This window comes from Macrotis lagotis, chromosome 1, assembly GCF_037893015.1.
Source record: "Macrotis lagotis isolate mMagLag1 chromosome 1, bilby.v1.9.chrom.fasta, whole genome shotgun sequence".
In the NCBI taxonomy this organism is placed as follows: domain Eukaryota; kingdom Metazoa; phylum Chordata; class Mammalia; order Peramelemorphia; family Peramelidae; genus Macrotis; species Macrotis lagotis.
In genome coordinates this window covers 411157628-411174009 of record NC_133658.1, presented here as the reverse complement: position 1 = coordinate 411174009, position 16382 = coordinate 411157628, and the positions used below count along the sequence as shown (strand labels likewise).

Sequence of the window (16382 nt, the reverse complement as noted above, 5' to 3'; positions counted from 1 at the left end):
CCTTTTCCTTTTCCTCTACTTATTTTTTTATAGTTATCCCTCTCATTCAGACTGGAAGTTCTAGGACTCATGAGTTGAGTCCCACTCTGATGAGCTCATGCTCTGCTCTGTTTTTGAAGTAGGTCAGTTCACCTCTTCTTAAGCACCTTTCCTAGTGGCTATACCATTGCACTTATCTGAGATTTGCCATATTAATATTGAATTTAGTGTGGACACCCCATTAACATAGCCCACAGCATCTGAGAATCCTGAGTTCAATAGATCCACCAGTTTCAGCCTTCCAGTCACTGAAAATAGAAGAGTGCACCACCAGTCAACTCTTATCTTTTTTAACAGGATAAATGTTTCATATGGCATTAATGAAAATATAAATTTCTGTAAATGCAATGTTTTAATTATATGAATAACTTTGACAAAGATGTTGTGAAAGAAATAGATAAAACTAGTATAGACTCTTCATACCATGCAGAATAGTTGCATGACACTTGCTTTAGCATGAGCATGAGGATAACCTATTAGCTGCAATACTGCCCCTATGCTTTGGAAAGATTTGTAAATGTGGAGGAAGATCTAGAAGGCAATTAGTTAAATACTGTATATATGTATGTGTTTCTTCAGCTCTGTACACCTGGAGGAAGCCGGCATCCTGAGAGCAGGGCCAGGAGGGCCTGATCAACAGTGGCCAACAGTATCCAGTGCAACACCTGGTGAGCTGATGGGCTCTCTCCTTTCTTTCTGGGTTGTGGGGAATGTGGAGATGATCCTCTTTTGGAAGGAGGAATTGTGACTTTAGCTCTTTTGTTCGACAACAAGGGTTTTTAACCTGGGAGTCCATGAATTTATTTTTAAAAATTGTTTTAAAACTGCATTTCAATATAATCGATTCCTTTGCAATCTGATGTATTTTATTTTATGCATTTAAAAACATTATCCTGAGAAGGCTTCATAGATTTCACCAGATTGTAAAAGATGGTCCTTGACACAAAAAGGGCTATGGATCTCTGTCCTAGGGAGACATTATTTCTTTCTGTTCTTATTGCTGAGACCTGGTTTTCTTAGTCTCATACTAGTCTTATTTCAGAAAAACTCTGTGATCCTGAACTATTATGCATAATGACCTAACATATTATCTTACGTCCTTAGGATGGTGTTTGAGGTTTTGGGGTAGTTGAAGGGATAAGTGGCAATAATGTGTCCATATGTTCTCACTTAGAGAAATGACATCACTTTATTTTCAGGGTGATTGAAGAGGATCAGAGGTACAAACTGGGGCCACTGAACAGAGGAAGGTTAATTATCCCTTATGGGGGACAGGCTCTGTGACCTTGGGTACATTAACTTGTTCTACAGCCTACTGTGCTAATCAGCCACAGAAATTCAGTGATTTATAGTCCCAGGAATGGCAGCACTGAGGGTGGTCTAAGGGGAAATGATGAAACCAAAACTCTAAGCATAACATGAAACAGTTGCCCTGCTATTCTGCATTTCATTTCTATCCTGAAAATTATTTTTAAGAACAGATTTCCATGAGAAGTCTGGAAACAAATAGTTTTGCTATTTCAAATGGAAAGAATTGAGGGAAATGAAAGGGTCAAACATTAAAAATTATCAAGATGATGTAAGTGTACGTGTGAAATATTCTTTCCAAAAATAATCAAGTACCTTTCAAATTGCTATCAGGCTATGAAAGTGAGAGACATAGCCAAGTCACCATTTTCTCTGGCAGCTTTAAAGGTTTTGTTGATTATAATTGCATCAGTCTGCATTCCTCATTTATGAATACAGCACAATTCAATGAAAAGTCAGATTTGACAAATAAAAAAGTGCAACTCAGGGCAATTCATTAGAGTGATAATACTGCCAGATGGCAAGAGGAAAAATGAAAAGTTATTCATTGACAAATCAGCTAACACAAACCTTCATGTTGGAGTAGATAAGCCAAATGGAAGAAGTATTTGATTTCCAAAGAGTTGGAATTGGAGTAGGATGGGGAGGAAGACTTAGAGAGGGAAAAAAAATGGTAGCTGTCTCTTTAAAATTCTAAATTAGGCAAGCAAAAGGAAGTCTTACTTTACTACTCAGGATTTCAAAGTGACAAATTCATTTCATTTCAAGATTTCCCTTGGTTGTTCTTGTAGAAGTATTTCAGGGCAGCCTTCTAAATAAGGAACCAAATTGGAACTTTAACAAAATCTTGCAGGATGACCTATGAAAATTTACTTTCCCTTTTTATTTCATACAGTTGACCATGCAGGGAAAGTAGAAGTACAAGCTTAGGGTAGATTTATATATATTCATTTTTAAAGATACAATATAGACCTACAGTTGATTATATGAACTGTGACCTGGACTTTTTAGGGTCTTGAAAGCAGGAACTTGCTTTTTGCCTTTCTATCCCCTCCACTTGGTGTAGAGTGTCTCACCCAGACTCAAAGCTCTGGATTTCCATGAACTGGCTTCAAATTGGGGTGAGTTTTATTGAATGTGTTCACTCTCTTTGACTCAAGACCACATTCAAGGTTTTCCCTATGAACAGAATCTGACTCATGATTGATTCTCTACACCAATGTGAAAGGTTCCTTAGTTTCCATGCAGTGCCTAAGGTATGCACTCCCCAGGCTTTATTCAACCTAACAGAATTCAAAAGGCTAATACTTGAATCCACAAATAGTCCTTCCCTTTTCCCAGACCTACACAGTTCACTTAACTCTCAGTACTAAGGAAAGACAAAGTCCAGGTTTACATCCCCATACTGTGGTCTGTTCCCTCCTGCTCTTTGGCATTACCTCCTGCTTGGCCAGGATTTTCCCTGTTGGTTCCTAGATACTTGGCCTAGGAATTTCTCCAATGGTTCAGGAACTCCTTTACTATATACAAAGTTTTCTGGAGCATCAGTACCTTGGAGAAGTCACATGACTTTGCAGACTGTCCTCTAGGGAACATAGTCTGGGGATGTCCAACTCTCTTTGAAGGATTGAGTCTAAGAGTTCACTTGGAGCCAACAATTGAGCTGAGTCGATCAATACCTAGTATTCACAGATAGTACTTTAATGTTTGCAAAATGCATAAGAAGCATTCTCTCATTTTAAACTCACAGAAACCCTGAGAGATAGAAGCTATTATTATCCCCATTTTACAGATGAGGCAGAAAGGTGTTAAATTACTTTCCCAGGACCACAAAGCTAAGAAGGGCCTGAGAGTCTTCCTGACTCCAGGTCCCAAACAATTAAATACCCTCAATGTGCTCTTCTTTTTTTCTTTGGAATTTTACATGGCAATGGGGGTTAAATGACTTGCCCAAGGTCACACTGCTAAGTCTGGGATAAGATTTGAACTCAGGCCCTCCAGACTCTAGGGCCAGTGCTCTACCCACTGCCCCATCTAGCTGCCCTTCAGTGAACTCTTTTATTTATTAAAGCTTTTATTTATTTTGAGTTTTACAATTTTTCCCCTAATCTTACTCCCCCCCCCCACAGAAGGCAATTTGTCAGTCTTTACATTGTTTCCATGGTATACATTGATCCAAATTGAGTGTGATGAGAGAGAGATCATATCCTTATAAGGAAGAAACAAAGTATAAGAGATAGCAAGATCAGACAATAAGATCAGTTTTTCCCCCCTAAATTTAAGGTAATAGACCTTGGTCTTTGTTCAAACTCCACAGTTGTTTCTCTGGATACAGATGGTATTCTCCATTGCAGAGAGCTCCAAATTGTCCCTGATTGTTGTGCTGATGGAATGAGCAAGTTCATCAAGGTTGATCATTGCCCCCATGTTGCTGTTAGGGTATACAGTGTTTTTCTGGTTCTGCTCATCTCACTCAGCATCAGTTCATGCAAATCCTTCCTGGCTTCCCTGAATTCCCATCCCTCCTGGTTTCCAATAGAACAATAGTGTTCCATGACATACATATACCACAGTTTGCTAAGCCATTCCCCAATTGAAGGACATTTACTTGATTTCCAATTCTTTGCCACCATGAACAGGGCTGCTATGGATAATTTTGTACAAGTGATGTTTTTACCGTTTTTCATCATCTCTTCAGGGTATAGACACAGTAGTGGTATTGCTGGATCAAAGGGTATGCACATTTTTGTTGTCCTTTGGGTGTAGTTCCAAAATTTCTCTCCAGAAAGGTTGGAGCTCCACCAACAAGTAGTGTCCCATATTTCCCACAACAATGATCATTATCCTTTCTGGTCATATTGGTCAGTCTGAGAGGTGTGAAGTGGTACCTCAGAGAAGCTTTAATTTGCATTTCTCTAATAAGTAATGATTTAGAGTGATTTTTCATATGACTATGGATTGCTTTGATCTCCTCATCTGTAAATTGCCTTTGCATAGCCTTTGACCATTTGTCAATTGGGGAATGGCTTTTTTTTAATATGACTCAGTTCTTTGTATATTTTATTTTTTATTTTTTTTAGGTTTGTTTTTTTTTTGCAAGGCAGTGGGGTTAAGTGGCTTGCCCAAGGCCACACAGCTAGGTAATTAGTAAGTGTCTAAGGCCCGATTTTAACTCAGGTACTCCAGACTCCAGGGCCAGTGTTCTGGCCACTGCGCCACCTAGCCTCCCCATCTCTGTATATTTTAGAAATGAGTCCTTTGTCAGAAACATTAGTTGTAAAGATTGTTTCCCAGTTTACTATATTTCTTTTGCTCTTGGTTACAGTGATTTTATTTGTGCAAAAGCTTTTTAATTTAATGCAATTGAAATCATCTAGTTTGTTTTTAGTGATGTTCTCCATCTCTTCATTAGTTGTAAACTGCTTCTCTTTCCATAGATCTGACAGGTAAACTAGTCCTTGATCTTCTAATTTGCTTATAGTATTATTTTTATGTCTAAATCCTGTATCCATTTGGATCTTAGCTTGTTTATAGGGTGTGAGGTGTTGATCTAATCCAAGTTTCTTCCATACTAACTTCCAATTTTCCCAGAAGTTTTATCAAAGAGAGAGTTTTAATCACAATAATTTGACTCTTTGGATTTATCAAACAGTAAATTACTATAATCGTTTCCTGCTATTGCACCTAGACTATTCCACTGATCCACCACTCTATTTCTTAGCCAATACCAGACAGTTTTGATGACTGATGCTTATAATATAATTTTAGATCAGGTAGGGCTAAGCCCCTTTCTTTTGCACTTTTTTTTCATTAAATCCCTGGAAATTCTTGACTTTTTATTTCTCCATATGAATTTACTTACAACTTTTTTTAACTCATTAAGGTAATTTTTTGGCATTTTGATTGGTAGGTCACTAAACAGGTAGTTTAATTTTGGTAGAATTGTCATTTTTATTCTATTAGCTCTACATGAGCAGTTGATATTTGCCCAGTTATTTAAATCTGATTTAATTTGTGTGAGAAGTGTTTTATAATTGTTTTCAAAAAGTTTGAGTCTGCCTTGGCAAATAGACTCCCAGGTATTTTTTTTATATTGTCTGAGGTTACTTTGAATGGGATTTCTCTTTGTAGCTCTTTCTGCTGTATCTTACTAACCATATATAGAAAAGTTGAGGATTTATGAGGGTTTATTTTATATCTGCAGCTTTGCTAAAATTGCTAATTGTTTCCAGTAGTTTTTTGGATGATTTCTTAGGATTCTCTAGGTATACCATCATGTCATCTGTAAAGAGTGAGAGTTTTGTTTCTTCCTTCCCAATTCTAATTCTTTCAATTTCTTTTTCTTCTCTCATTGCTGAAGCTAACATTTCTAATATAATGTTGAATAGTAGCGGTGATAATGGGCATCCTTGTTTCAACTCTGATCTTATTGGGAATGCCTCTAGTCTTTCCCCATTGAATATAATGCTTGTTGATGGTTTCAGATAGATACTGCTTATTATTCAATGTACTCTTTTTTTAAAGGTTTTTGCAAGGCAAATGGAGTTAAGTGGCTTGCCCAAGGCCACACAGCTAGGTAATTATCAAGTGTCTGAGACCAGATTTGAACCCAGGTACTCCTGACTCCAGGGCTGGTGCTTTATCTACTGTGCCACCTAGCCACCCCTAATGTACTCTTAATGGAATAAACTAGGACCAGATAAGGAATTCACAAATTATAAAAGACTTAATCTTGTCAGAGGAAGCCTCAGACTTTGTTAAGAAACTATTGGAAGCATCAAAGATTTTTTCAACAATGCAGTACTGTACTTCTTATAAAGGCAAACACAATCACATCCTAACATTTTCACCAATGAGGACCCAGGACAATGTCTGGATACATCTATTATAATTCTTTAATGCTTAGTCATCCTTAGACTTCTAGATTTGTGAAGGTTCATAAAACTTTTTTTGAGAAAAAAATGAGGTGGGGAGTAGTCCCTCTGTGTTTTACTGACAGATAGTAGTTATCTTGTTTCTTGATTCATGTACATTCCTTACACATGAATGTCCATCTCAGAATAATGCCTCAGCAAGATAGCTACAGAAGCTGTGGCTGCCTATCCAGAGTGAGACTAGAAAGATATAGTGCATATTGTCTTAAAAGTGGTCTGAAGAAGAAAATGTTAGATAAATACGAAGTATTGCATCCTTAACTAAATGGACGAGGTATTTTTCTAAATCCTTTGCCTGGCTTAGCTAGGTGGACTGAATTTAGAATCAGTTGAAGTTTGCTTCCAACCAGGTGTTTGAGCCCCAGTACATTTGCTCATTCCCTGCCTAGATTAACTCATTAGTGCAGTTATCCCCAATATGTGTAGAAACTGTGTCAGAAGAGACCCTGAGCATCTTTTGAATGTGCCCACATTGCCACATGCTCCCTGATTGTGTTTTTCCTCCATTGATTAATTCTGTTTGCTTTGTCACTAAACTGCTCATTTAATTTCACAGTCCACAAAAGCCTCAGCCATGAGTGTTTCATTCTGGCGGGATCAGTGGGGACATCATGAGGTTATGTTTTCAGGAGGATGAACAAGTCAGGCATTAAATAAGCAAATCCTGGGTTTCTGGCTCCTGCCTCCAGCTGGGCATCTGGATCAGCAGACCTGTACCCAGGCTTCTCTAAAAGAGTCCTGGAAGAGTGAAGAAATTAGCTAAATATTGATTGCATGGAATGTAGTTAAACCGGATCTTCTGATCTTTGCTGGGGGCAGGAAAGGAGGGAGAGTGTAGGGTTAAAGAGCCAATGATATAAATTCCATTTGCTTTTGAATTTCCTGAGCAGGATTTAAGAAGAGCCCTCCTGTTGTTGAGTTCCTCCAGGCAAATCCTAGAGGTTATAAAAAGCCTGCTGAGAAGGAACAGATTCAGTCTCTGGGGTGAAGGAAGCTGCTTTACTTTCTCTGACCTTGTTTCCTAGCTATACTTTGTGCATTTGCATTGTTTTAAGTGGTAGACCTGGATTATGGATAGACAATGTGGATTATCTTCTTGAGGCTACAGCACCTCCCTGGAAAGAGAAACTGTACAGCAAAGAGTATTTTTCAAAATGTTCATGGGAAAAGCAAGGGTATATTATACCTTTTTAGATTATATTATATATATAGCCTGCAGAGCTAGTCCCCAGGGACCCTTGGACTGAGCAGTGAAAGGATAATGGAACCTAGGCATGATGCAGAAAGTCATGGATCATAAATTAAGAGCTAAAAGGTACTTCAGAAGTCTAGTCCAACCCCTCACTTTGCAGATAAGGAAACTGAACCCAGGATGATTAAGTCATTTAACCATGTATATAGCATTAGGATGTATATAGCAGAATCAGAGAGACTGAGGCCCCCGTATGTCCAACCATGGCAAGACAGAAACTACTCCAGATCAATTACAATTCTTTTAGAGAGAAAAAAAAGAAAAGTTCATCCTTTATCCTAAGTGTTGAATTTTCTTTTGTTATCGGGGGCTGGAACTCAGTTTGTCTTTACAGATTTGAAATAAAGATTCCTTCAAAATCTATTATTGTAATAAAAAAAGTATATGTTAGTTTTTTCCTTTACTGAAATTTGCTTCTCTATGATGGTGGGATAGAAGACAAAATATTAAGAATGGATTTTTTTTAATAGGTTCTGTGATTTAACTGTTACCTAGGAATCCTGACTCTGCTCACAAAGCCACCTCTCCATGGATACCCAGTTTTAGAGATGACTTCTAAATATTCCATGGAAAAAGATTATTGCTCTTCAATTTCATTGTTCATAAGTACTTACCAAATTAATTTTTTAGTTGCATTGGTTAGGACTGTCTCAGTCTTATATTTGAATCTGCATCCCATCCTCCCTTTTTTTCATAGTAATAAAGACTGAAAAGGGATGAAAAAAATGTATACTTTTTCCAAAGAAAACAAATCAAATCCCAACCTACCTCAGGTTGCTTGTGGGCTGGGCTATTTTGTGTCCTGTATTCTAAGTTTCTGCAAGCCTCTATCAGACTAATAGTCTGCTTCATAGAATGTGCTTGATTGCCTTTTTATTCTAAAATGAATAAGGGACTGTTCAAGAATTATAAGATTCAATTATTCATCCCAGGGGCAGCTAGGTGGTCCAGTGGATAGAGCACCAGCCCTAGAATCAGGAATACCTGGGTTCAAATCCAGCCTCAGACACTTAATAATTACCTAGCTGTGTGGCCTTGGGCAAGCCACTTAACCCCATTTTTTGCAAAACAAAAAACAACAGATATCTATTAAATACCTAGTGTGTACAAAGGGACCTAGGTGGCATAGTGGATGGAATGCAGAGCCTGGACTCAGGAAGATTCAAATTCCTATGTTCAGATCAGACCTCAGATGACCCTGAACAAGCCACATAACCTGGTTTGCCTCAGCTTTCATATCTCTAAAATGATCTGGAAAAGAAAATGGTAAACCACTCCAGTATCTTTAACAAGAAAGCTCCAAATGGGATCAGAAAGAGTAAACCGTGACTGAAGTGACTGAGTAACCAAAAAATGTATGCAGAAATCTATGTGAAACATTGAGAAGAGGAGGCATAGTTAGAACATTTAAATAAGACATGTCCCTTCTTTTATAATGTTCAGAACCTAGCACAGGGATAGAATATTAATGCAGAAAGTTATAGTAATACAATTATATAATAATTATATAATTATATAATAATTGTATAAGAAGGTTATAAAAATAATTGTATAAGAAGGTTATAAAAATAAGGAATAAAGAAGAGCTAAAGGGGAAGTTCGCTAATAACTGGGGACATAAGGGGAGATGACATTTTTGTAGGTCTTTAAGAGGTAGAAATTCAACAGGCAAAAAAAAAAAATGGAAAAAGGAAGGAATTCCAGGCATGGAGAATGACATGAGCAAAGTCACTAAACATGAAATCATGGTCTGAGGAGAGTGGGAAGATCTGAAAGGGAGAGGCAGAAAATGGTGGTTTGACTAGAATATGTAAAGTATTTTTAAGGATAAAACTAGGAAGGCAGATTCAGGTCAGATTGTGGAGGAATTTGAATGTCAAAGTATTTTCACTTTACTTATTAGATAATTGGAAGCTATTGAGCAGGTAAGTGACATTCCCTACTCTGTAGAGATAAAAGATTATTTTGTAGTAATATGCAGGATGTATAAGAAACAGAAAAGAGTGGCAATGGGAAGATTTTCCAGCTAACTTTTACAATAGTCCAGGTAGATATAAATGAGGTGCTCTTTTAGAAGGTGGTTGCAACAGAACAGAGAAGAGAGTATAGATGTGAGGGTTCTTGTAGAAGCAGAAATCAATAGAACTTTGTTATTGGTTGGATATGAAACATGGAATTAAGGATATAAGAATAAAAAAGGAAAAATTAAGGTTATTAACAAGGGAGAAAAGGGTCATTGATCCCAGGTACTACAGAAAGAACATGTGAAGTCAGAATTTAAAAAAACAGGGGGCAGCTAGGTGGCACAGTGGATAGAGCACCAGCCCTGGAGTCAGGAATATCTGAGTTCAACTCTGGCCTTAGACACTTAATAATTACCTAGCTGTATGGCCTTGGGCAAGCCACTTAACCCCATTGCCTTGCAAAAACTAAAAAAAAAAAAAGAATTAAAAAAACAGGACCAGAGGGAAATATAATAACCACTCTTTGGGACATTTTTAGTTTGAAGTGTTGGGGGAGATAGACAGGTTGAAGATTGCCTGCAGGTCAAATCCATGTCTATTTTTGTTTGTACATAAAGTGTAAAGACCATTTTAGCTTGTGGGCAATTCAAAAAACAGGTTCTCAGTTGGATTTGGCCCAGAGGCCATAGTTGCTGACTTTTGGTTTGGGTCAAGATGTTCAGGAAGCAATCTTTGTAGTTGTGGAACTTGAATGAGAGGCCCAGGCTGAGCATTAATGGTAGTAACTGAAGCTGATGTAGTGAATGAGATTCCTTACAAACTTGCAAAAAGTGCCTAGAGCAGACTCTTGAAGAGCATCTGCATTAAGGAATTAAGGAGAAAATGATGAAATGTTAACAAAGAATACAGGACAGAGAAGATATGGTTAGAGAGATAGAAGAACAAGGAGAATATGGTGTTTCTATCCAACAGGAGGGATTAAACAATAATATCAAAGGCCAAAAGAGAGTTTGAGAAGAATAAAGACTGAAGCAAGGCCATTAGATCTAAGATATTTGGTCACCAGTAAGGAATTTCAGGAGACTGGTGGGTGTCCAAATCCATTGCAAGGGGTCAAGCAGAAAGATTAGAAAGTGGAGACACTGGGTGTGGTCATTTTATTGTTGCAGTGAAGAGGAAAAGACATAAGAATACAGAAGAGTCAAGGGAAGATTATGGGGGATTAAAAAGAGCCAAACACATCCATGGTCAGATGAGAAGGAGCTAGTGTTAAAGGAGATGTAAAAGAAGTATAGAGGGCAGCTAAGTGGCACAGCAGTTAGAATGCTGGGCCTAGAGTCAGGAAGACCTGGTCACAGACAAATCCAACCTCAGACATTTGCTAGTGATGTGACTATTGCTAAATCATTTAAGGTACTTAAGTTCCTTATCTGTAAAATGAGTTGGAAAAAGAGATGGTAAAACCCAAATGAGTTCATAAAGTGTCAGACATGACTGAAATGACTTAGCAATAGAAGTATGAAAAAGAGTGTCCCTTCTGGAATAAGGTCCCAGAGAAGATGTGGAATGAGATCAGCTTCATAGAGAAGGCTGTTTCTTCTATGGTTAAAAAAAGGCAGAAAGAATTCTGAGAAGACTGAGAATTTATGAGTAATGGAAGAGAGGAATTGAGGAAGCTTATACCAGATAGCCTCAATTATCTTATAGAAATTGGAGGAGGGTAGCTGGGTGGTGCAGTGGATAGAGCATTGACCTTAGAGTCAGAAGGATGGAAATTCAAATCCAGCCTCAGACACTTGATACTTATTAGCTGTGTGACCTTGGGCAAGTCACTTAACCCTGATTGTCTTGCATCCAGGCCCATTTCCAGTCATTCTGATTCATATCTGGTCACTGGATCCAGATGGTTCTGGAGAAGCCCCTCACTCAAATCCAATTCATGTGCTTGTCTTTGCATCACCTCCCTGATGCCATGGTCTTCTTCTAGAACAAAGGACAAATATCAGAAATAGGACATTAAGTCACCTGTAGTGTATGTGTGGGGTGACTGAGAAAACAAAAAGTTTGGAAGGTCACTTAAAGGAATGGAATAGTAAACTGATGAAAGATAAAGTGGAAGAATTATTGAAGGTCCAATAGAGATTATGTACTATGATTCATAGCAGCAGAACTCTTATTTTGAAGGGGACTCTAATTTATCTTTATCTTGACCTTTAGACCTGGGAGAAGGAGTTGATCTTCTTTCAGGGGAACTGCAAATTATCTTTGAAGTCAAGCTTCAGTAAATGGAAGCAGGGACAGAAAAAATGAGTGGTGGAGGCTGATACTCCTGAGAACAGGATGAATGCCTGTTATAGGAAATCTCTTGGGTTTATGTACCTCATCTTCTGCTGTTTTGGGATTAGATCCTGGGATGAGTTTGGCTCCTAAATTCAGCCCAACCTCTGGAGAGCTAATCACCACCTTATTCTTCCTCATATACTAACATCTAACTACTAACATCTTAGACCCAAACTCTCAGAGTCAGAGGCAGGGAAAAGCTCCATTGACTATAGGTTATATGTAGTGTATATCAGCTAATTATCCTCCATCATAGAGCAGACAAATTCCCAGTTCCTGATCCTCTTTTCTCCATGTATAAGAGTCCATGTTTTCTGAGAAATCTATTCCCTCCCCTAACTCCTTGAACATAATATATTATGTTTATAGATGTATATATAGATATACAGCTATATGTGTATATATTAAAACCTAATATATGCCTGATATTATGAGCACTTTTACAAATATTGTCTCATTTGATCCTCACAACAACCCTGGGAGGTAGAAGCTGCTATCATCCCCACTGACTCTAGACCCAGGGCTCTATTAGAATCTTATTTTTTTTTACCTTCACTATAAGTTCTGATCCTGTTTTATACCTTAAAACCCCTCTTCATCATGTCTATTCTCTCCTCCTTTGTTCTAATTTCAAATGAAAAGTTAGTTGGCACAACTAATGTGTTCTGAAATCTTGATCCTTTGATCTCTCTGTCTCTCTCTGTGCCTCTCTGTCTGTCTCTCTCTGATTTAGCCATACCCACTGGTTCTTATCCTGTTCCTATAAGTATTATCAAATCTTCTACATCCTTAAAAAAAAAACCCAAACAAGTCCTTTATTTGATCCTGTCATATTCTTGAACTATTATTCCATATCTTTCCCCACTTTTGTATCCAAATCTCCCAAAGAGATAATAGTAAAAAAGGTTAGCATCTATAGAGTGCTTTAAGGTTTGCAAAGCACTTTACAAATATCTCATTTTATCTTCATAGCATCCTGTGAGGGAGATGCAATTATTATTCCCATTTTACATTTGAGGAAACCAAGGTGGAGGTTAAATAATTTATCCAGCATCACATACATAGTAAGTAAGTGTCTGTTGACAGATTTAAACTCAAATCTTGCTGACTCCAAAGTTCTGAACTCTGCCTGTTGTGCCACCTGACTGCCTTAGAGGTCTATTACATCCATTGCCTCCATTTTCTCACCTCCTGCTCTCTTCTACATTTCTTATGATCTGATTTCTAATTCTCTATTAAAATGAAAATGCTCTCCACAAGGTCACCAACAATTTTAAACCGCTAAACACAATGGCCTTTTCTCAGTTTGTATTCTCTTTGAATTCTCTATGGCTTTAGACAAAATATTTGACCCCCTATTCATTTGCTATTTCTCTTTTGACTTTTATGCCATGATTCTTTTTGGTTTCTTCCCTTCATATCTTTCCTTCTCCTATCTTGTTCTCAGTAATCCTTCACTACATTTTCTTTAAAGTTTGAGCACCTACCATGGTTTGGTTCCTGGAATTGATCTCTCTCTATAATCTTCCTATGGTGATTTCATTAGTTCCCATGGGCTCAAGTATCAACTCTATGCACAGAGCTCCTAAATTTACGTATTCAATTCTAGTTTCTCTACCAAATTCAAATTTTGTATTTCTAGCTGCCTGGTGGACATTTCCATCTGGCATCTCCAACTGAATTGGTCTAACATGTAAGTCATTAAATTTTTACCCCCAAACCATTCTCCACTCAAATCATACTGTTTGTTGTTAAAACCATCATTCTTCTAGTCACTCAGATTTCTTTGTCATTCCAGACTTTTCCTTTTCCCTCAAGTTCCATATCCAATCAGTTTTGGAAATCTTGTTCATTCTACTTTGACTGTATCTCTAGCCCCACCTTTCCTTATTTACATTCATTTATCATCACAACTCTCTAAGAATACTGCAGGAATGTTCTAATTGTTCTCCATCACTTGTCACCTTATAAATTTGTCCTTCTGATAAATTTGTCCTTCAATCTGTTATCCCTAACACACAGATCTGTTTGTATCTTTCACCTCCCAATAAGTTTTTGCTGACTCCATTTTACCTTTAGCATAAAATGAAATCTTATCAACCTGATATTTAAAGTCATGCTCAATATATGACATCCACTTAGGACCTTTCTTTCTACATTCTCCATTTCAAAATGACCTGTACATAATATGCTCTATTTAACCTCTATACAAATGATCTTGCATTTCTGGAATGTTCAACTTTGCTTTATGGAATCCCCTTCTTTCAAAATACAGATCAGATACAACCTCCTACTTAATTCGTTTCTTGATCACCTCAATGATTTATAAATCATCTCATCCCCTAGAAATTACTTTGTACTGCTTACTTGTGTTCAAGTTGTATCTCCACATATTTAAAATAACCTTATTGAGAGTAGGATCTATTTCATTTTTGTCCTTGTTTTTTTCCTGTGTTAAACACAGTGCCATTAAATTATGGAGAATAAAATGGAATTAATTTTGTGGTTTTCTCTATAATGCTCAGTAGCCCTGGAGCAGAAACTGAGAATTTTTCAATAGAAATCAAAGGGAAAAAAATTAAAGTTTATGAATGACACTTTCTTAGGGTTTTAAATACATTCAGATCATTAGAGCTCTTGGATCAGAGACTCCTGGTTTATGGAAAGACTTATGCCAAGCAGTAAATAATTGTGTTTGGATAATCCAAAGATGATGAGAGAGAGGCCTATAAAGAGAAGGAAAGAAGGAAATAAGCATTTAAACTTCTACTTAATTATTTTTCTTGCGGCTTTTTTGTCTGTTTTCTTCTTTCATAGCATGACTTATGTGGAAATGTATTTTGCATGATTATACATGTACAACCTATATCAAATTGCTTGCCTTAGAGCGTTTGGAACTCAAAAATTTGAAAAAAAAAGAATGTTGAAATTATTTTTACATATGAATGGGGGAAAAATAAAATATTAAGTTAAAAAAAAGAAATAAACAACTTAAATGCCTGGGGGGATATTCAGTATTCATTCAATATAACAATATAACAAAACTGATAATACTATTTTTTTGTTGTTGTTTTGTTTTTTTTACAAGGCAATGGTGGGCTAAGTAACTTGCCCAAGGTCACCAGCTAGGCAATTATTAAAAATCTGAGCTAGATTTGAACTCTGCTCTATCCACTAGCTACCTAGCCACCCCCAAACTGACAATACTATTTTAAAAAATGACATAAGCTTAAGCACCTACTATTATGCCAGGCACTGCGATAAGGGCTTTAGAAATATTATATAATTTGATCCTTAAAGCAGTCATAAGAAGAAGATGCTATCATTACTCCCGTTTTATAATTGAGGACAAATAGCAGTTAAATATAGCTAGTAAGTTGGGAGGTTAACTCAGTTTTTCCTAACTCCAGGCCCAGAGATCTGTCCATCTAGAATATACTCAGTATATTGGTGATTGGACAAGTCAATAAATCATACTCTACTTGTTTCATATTTCCCCCATCTCCTTCCTAACCTTAAAAAGTAGTAAAACCACAGTCTGTCTTTGGAACTCAAACCTTATATTTTTAAGGAGAAAGCACAGGAAATATAATTGTGAGAATCTAGATTTCCTGTGTTTGTGAAATAAGCATCTCTGCATTAATTATTTCATCAGGATGTTTGGGGGGCAGGAAGGGGAAATTAACTGTATATTTTCTTTATACCCCTTTTCCTCCATCTTTTTAAAAATCTTTCATCTTTATAGCAAGAACAGGAGCTTCAGGGTCATTGTTGCTTGTCAAATATATAATGGAGTGATGAGAGAGTGACACAAAGATGTTATGTCTCCTGAGTGCATGTAACCCTACTAATTCTCAGCCCTACCGAATATGTACCAAGAGTTCTAGGAGAGATGTAGGCCAGTAAAAATAGCTTTCATAGCATGTGTTGTCTTTGTGAAAGCCACATTCTCAAAGAAGCAGGCCAATGACTGGGTAGGGAATTTAGGACTGATTGCAGTTCCACCTATTATAGACATGCCAATTAAAACATGCAGTTTTTACCAAGGTAGATGGTTTGGTCCAGAAAGAAAACGATCTTGAAAGGATTGTCAGTTTGTTACAGGAAGATAATATTTTTTTTCATAATCTGAAGTGGGTGATGGGAGCTCCACAGTATCAGCACATACTGATAGATGATCTGTACTCCAAATAATTCTTTGCAGAAGCATATACATACCCTACATAGAAAGAAGTCAAATTCAATTTGAGTTTCAGTTCAAGTTTGAGATTTAAAGGATTAGGCAGAAAACCTACCTGTCTTGCTTCTTTTCATCTTATCAAACCCCAGATGGGTTGTTTCTTGGGAGGGAAGAAGATCCTGGGAATTACAACTTCTTATTTCTGCTCTGTCATGATAGAGAATCCCACAGAAGCCAAAGCATTTAGGGTTAGGACCTCTCTGGGACATCCTGATCTGCAAGTTGTGTGATTCCTTGGGGAACCCTTCCACTGGTAGATGGTGAAAAAGACTAAAGGGGTAAGAACAAAAAAGCAAGAAAAGTTT

General features: G+C 37.2%; 1 protein-coding gene across 10 annotated transcripts in view; it reads left to right on the top strand.

Annotated features, from left to right (window-relative positions):
- LOC141506235 (protocadherin alpha-8-like) overlaps nucleotides 1–16382 on the top strand; it is a 300051-nt gene that overhangs the window by 244134 nt on the left and 39535 nt on the right. For all 10 annotated transcript variants that reach the window (XM_074212804.1, XM_074212799.1, XM_074212800.1 and 7 more), the window contains exon 3: nucleotides 619–707. In XM_074212804.1, the coding sequence (XP_074068905.1) occupies nucleotides 619–707 (89 nt within the window). The remainder of the gene's footprint in view (nucleotides 1–618; nucleotides 708–16382) is intronic.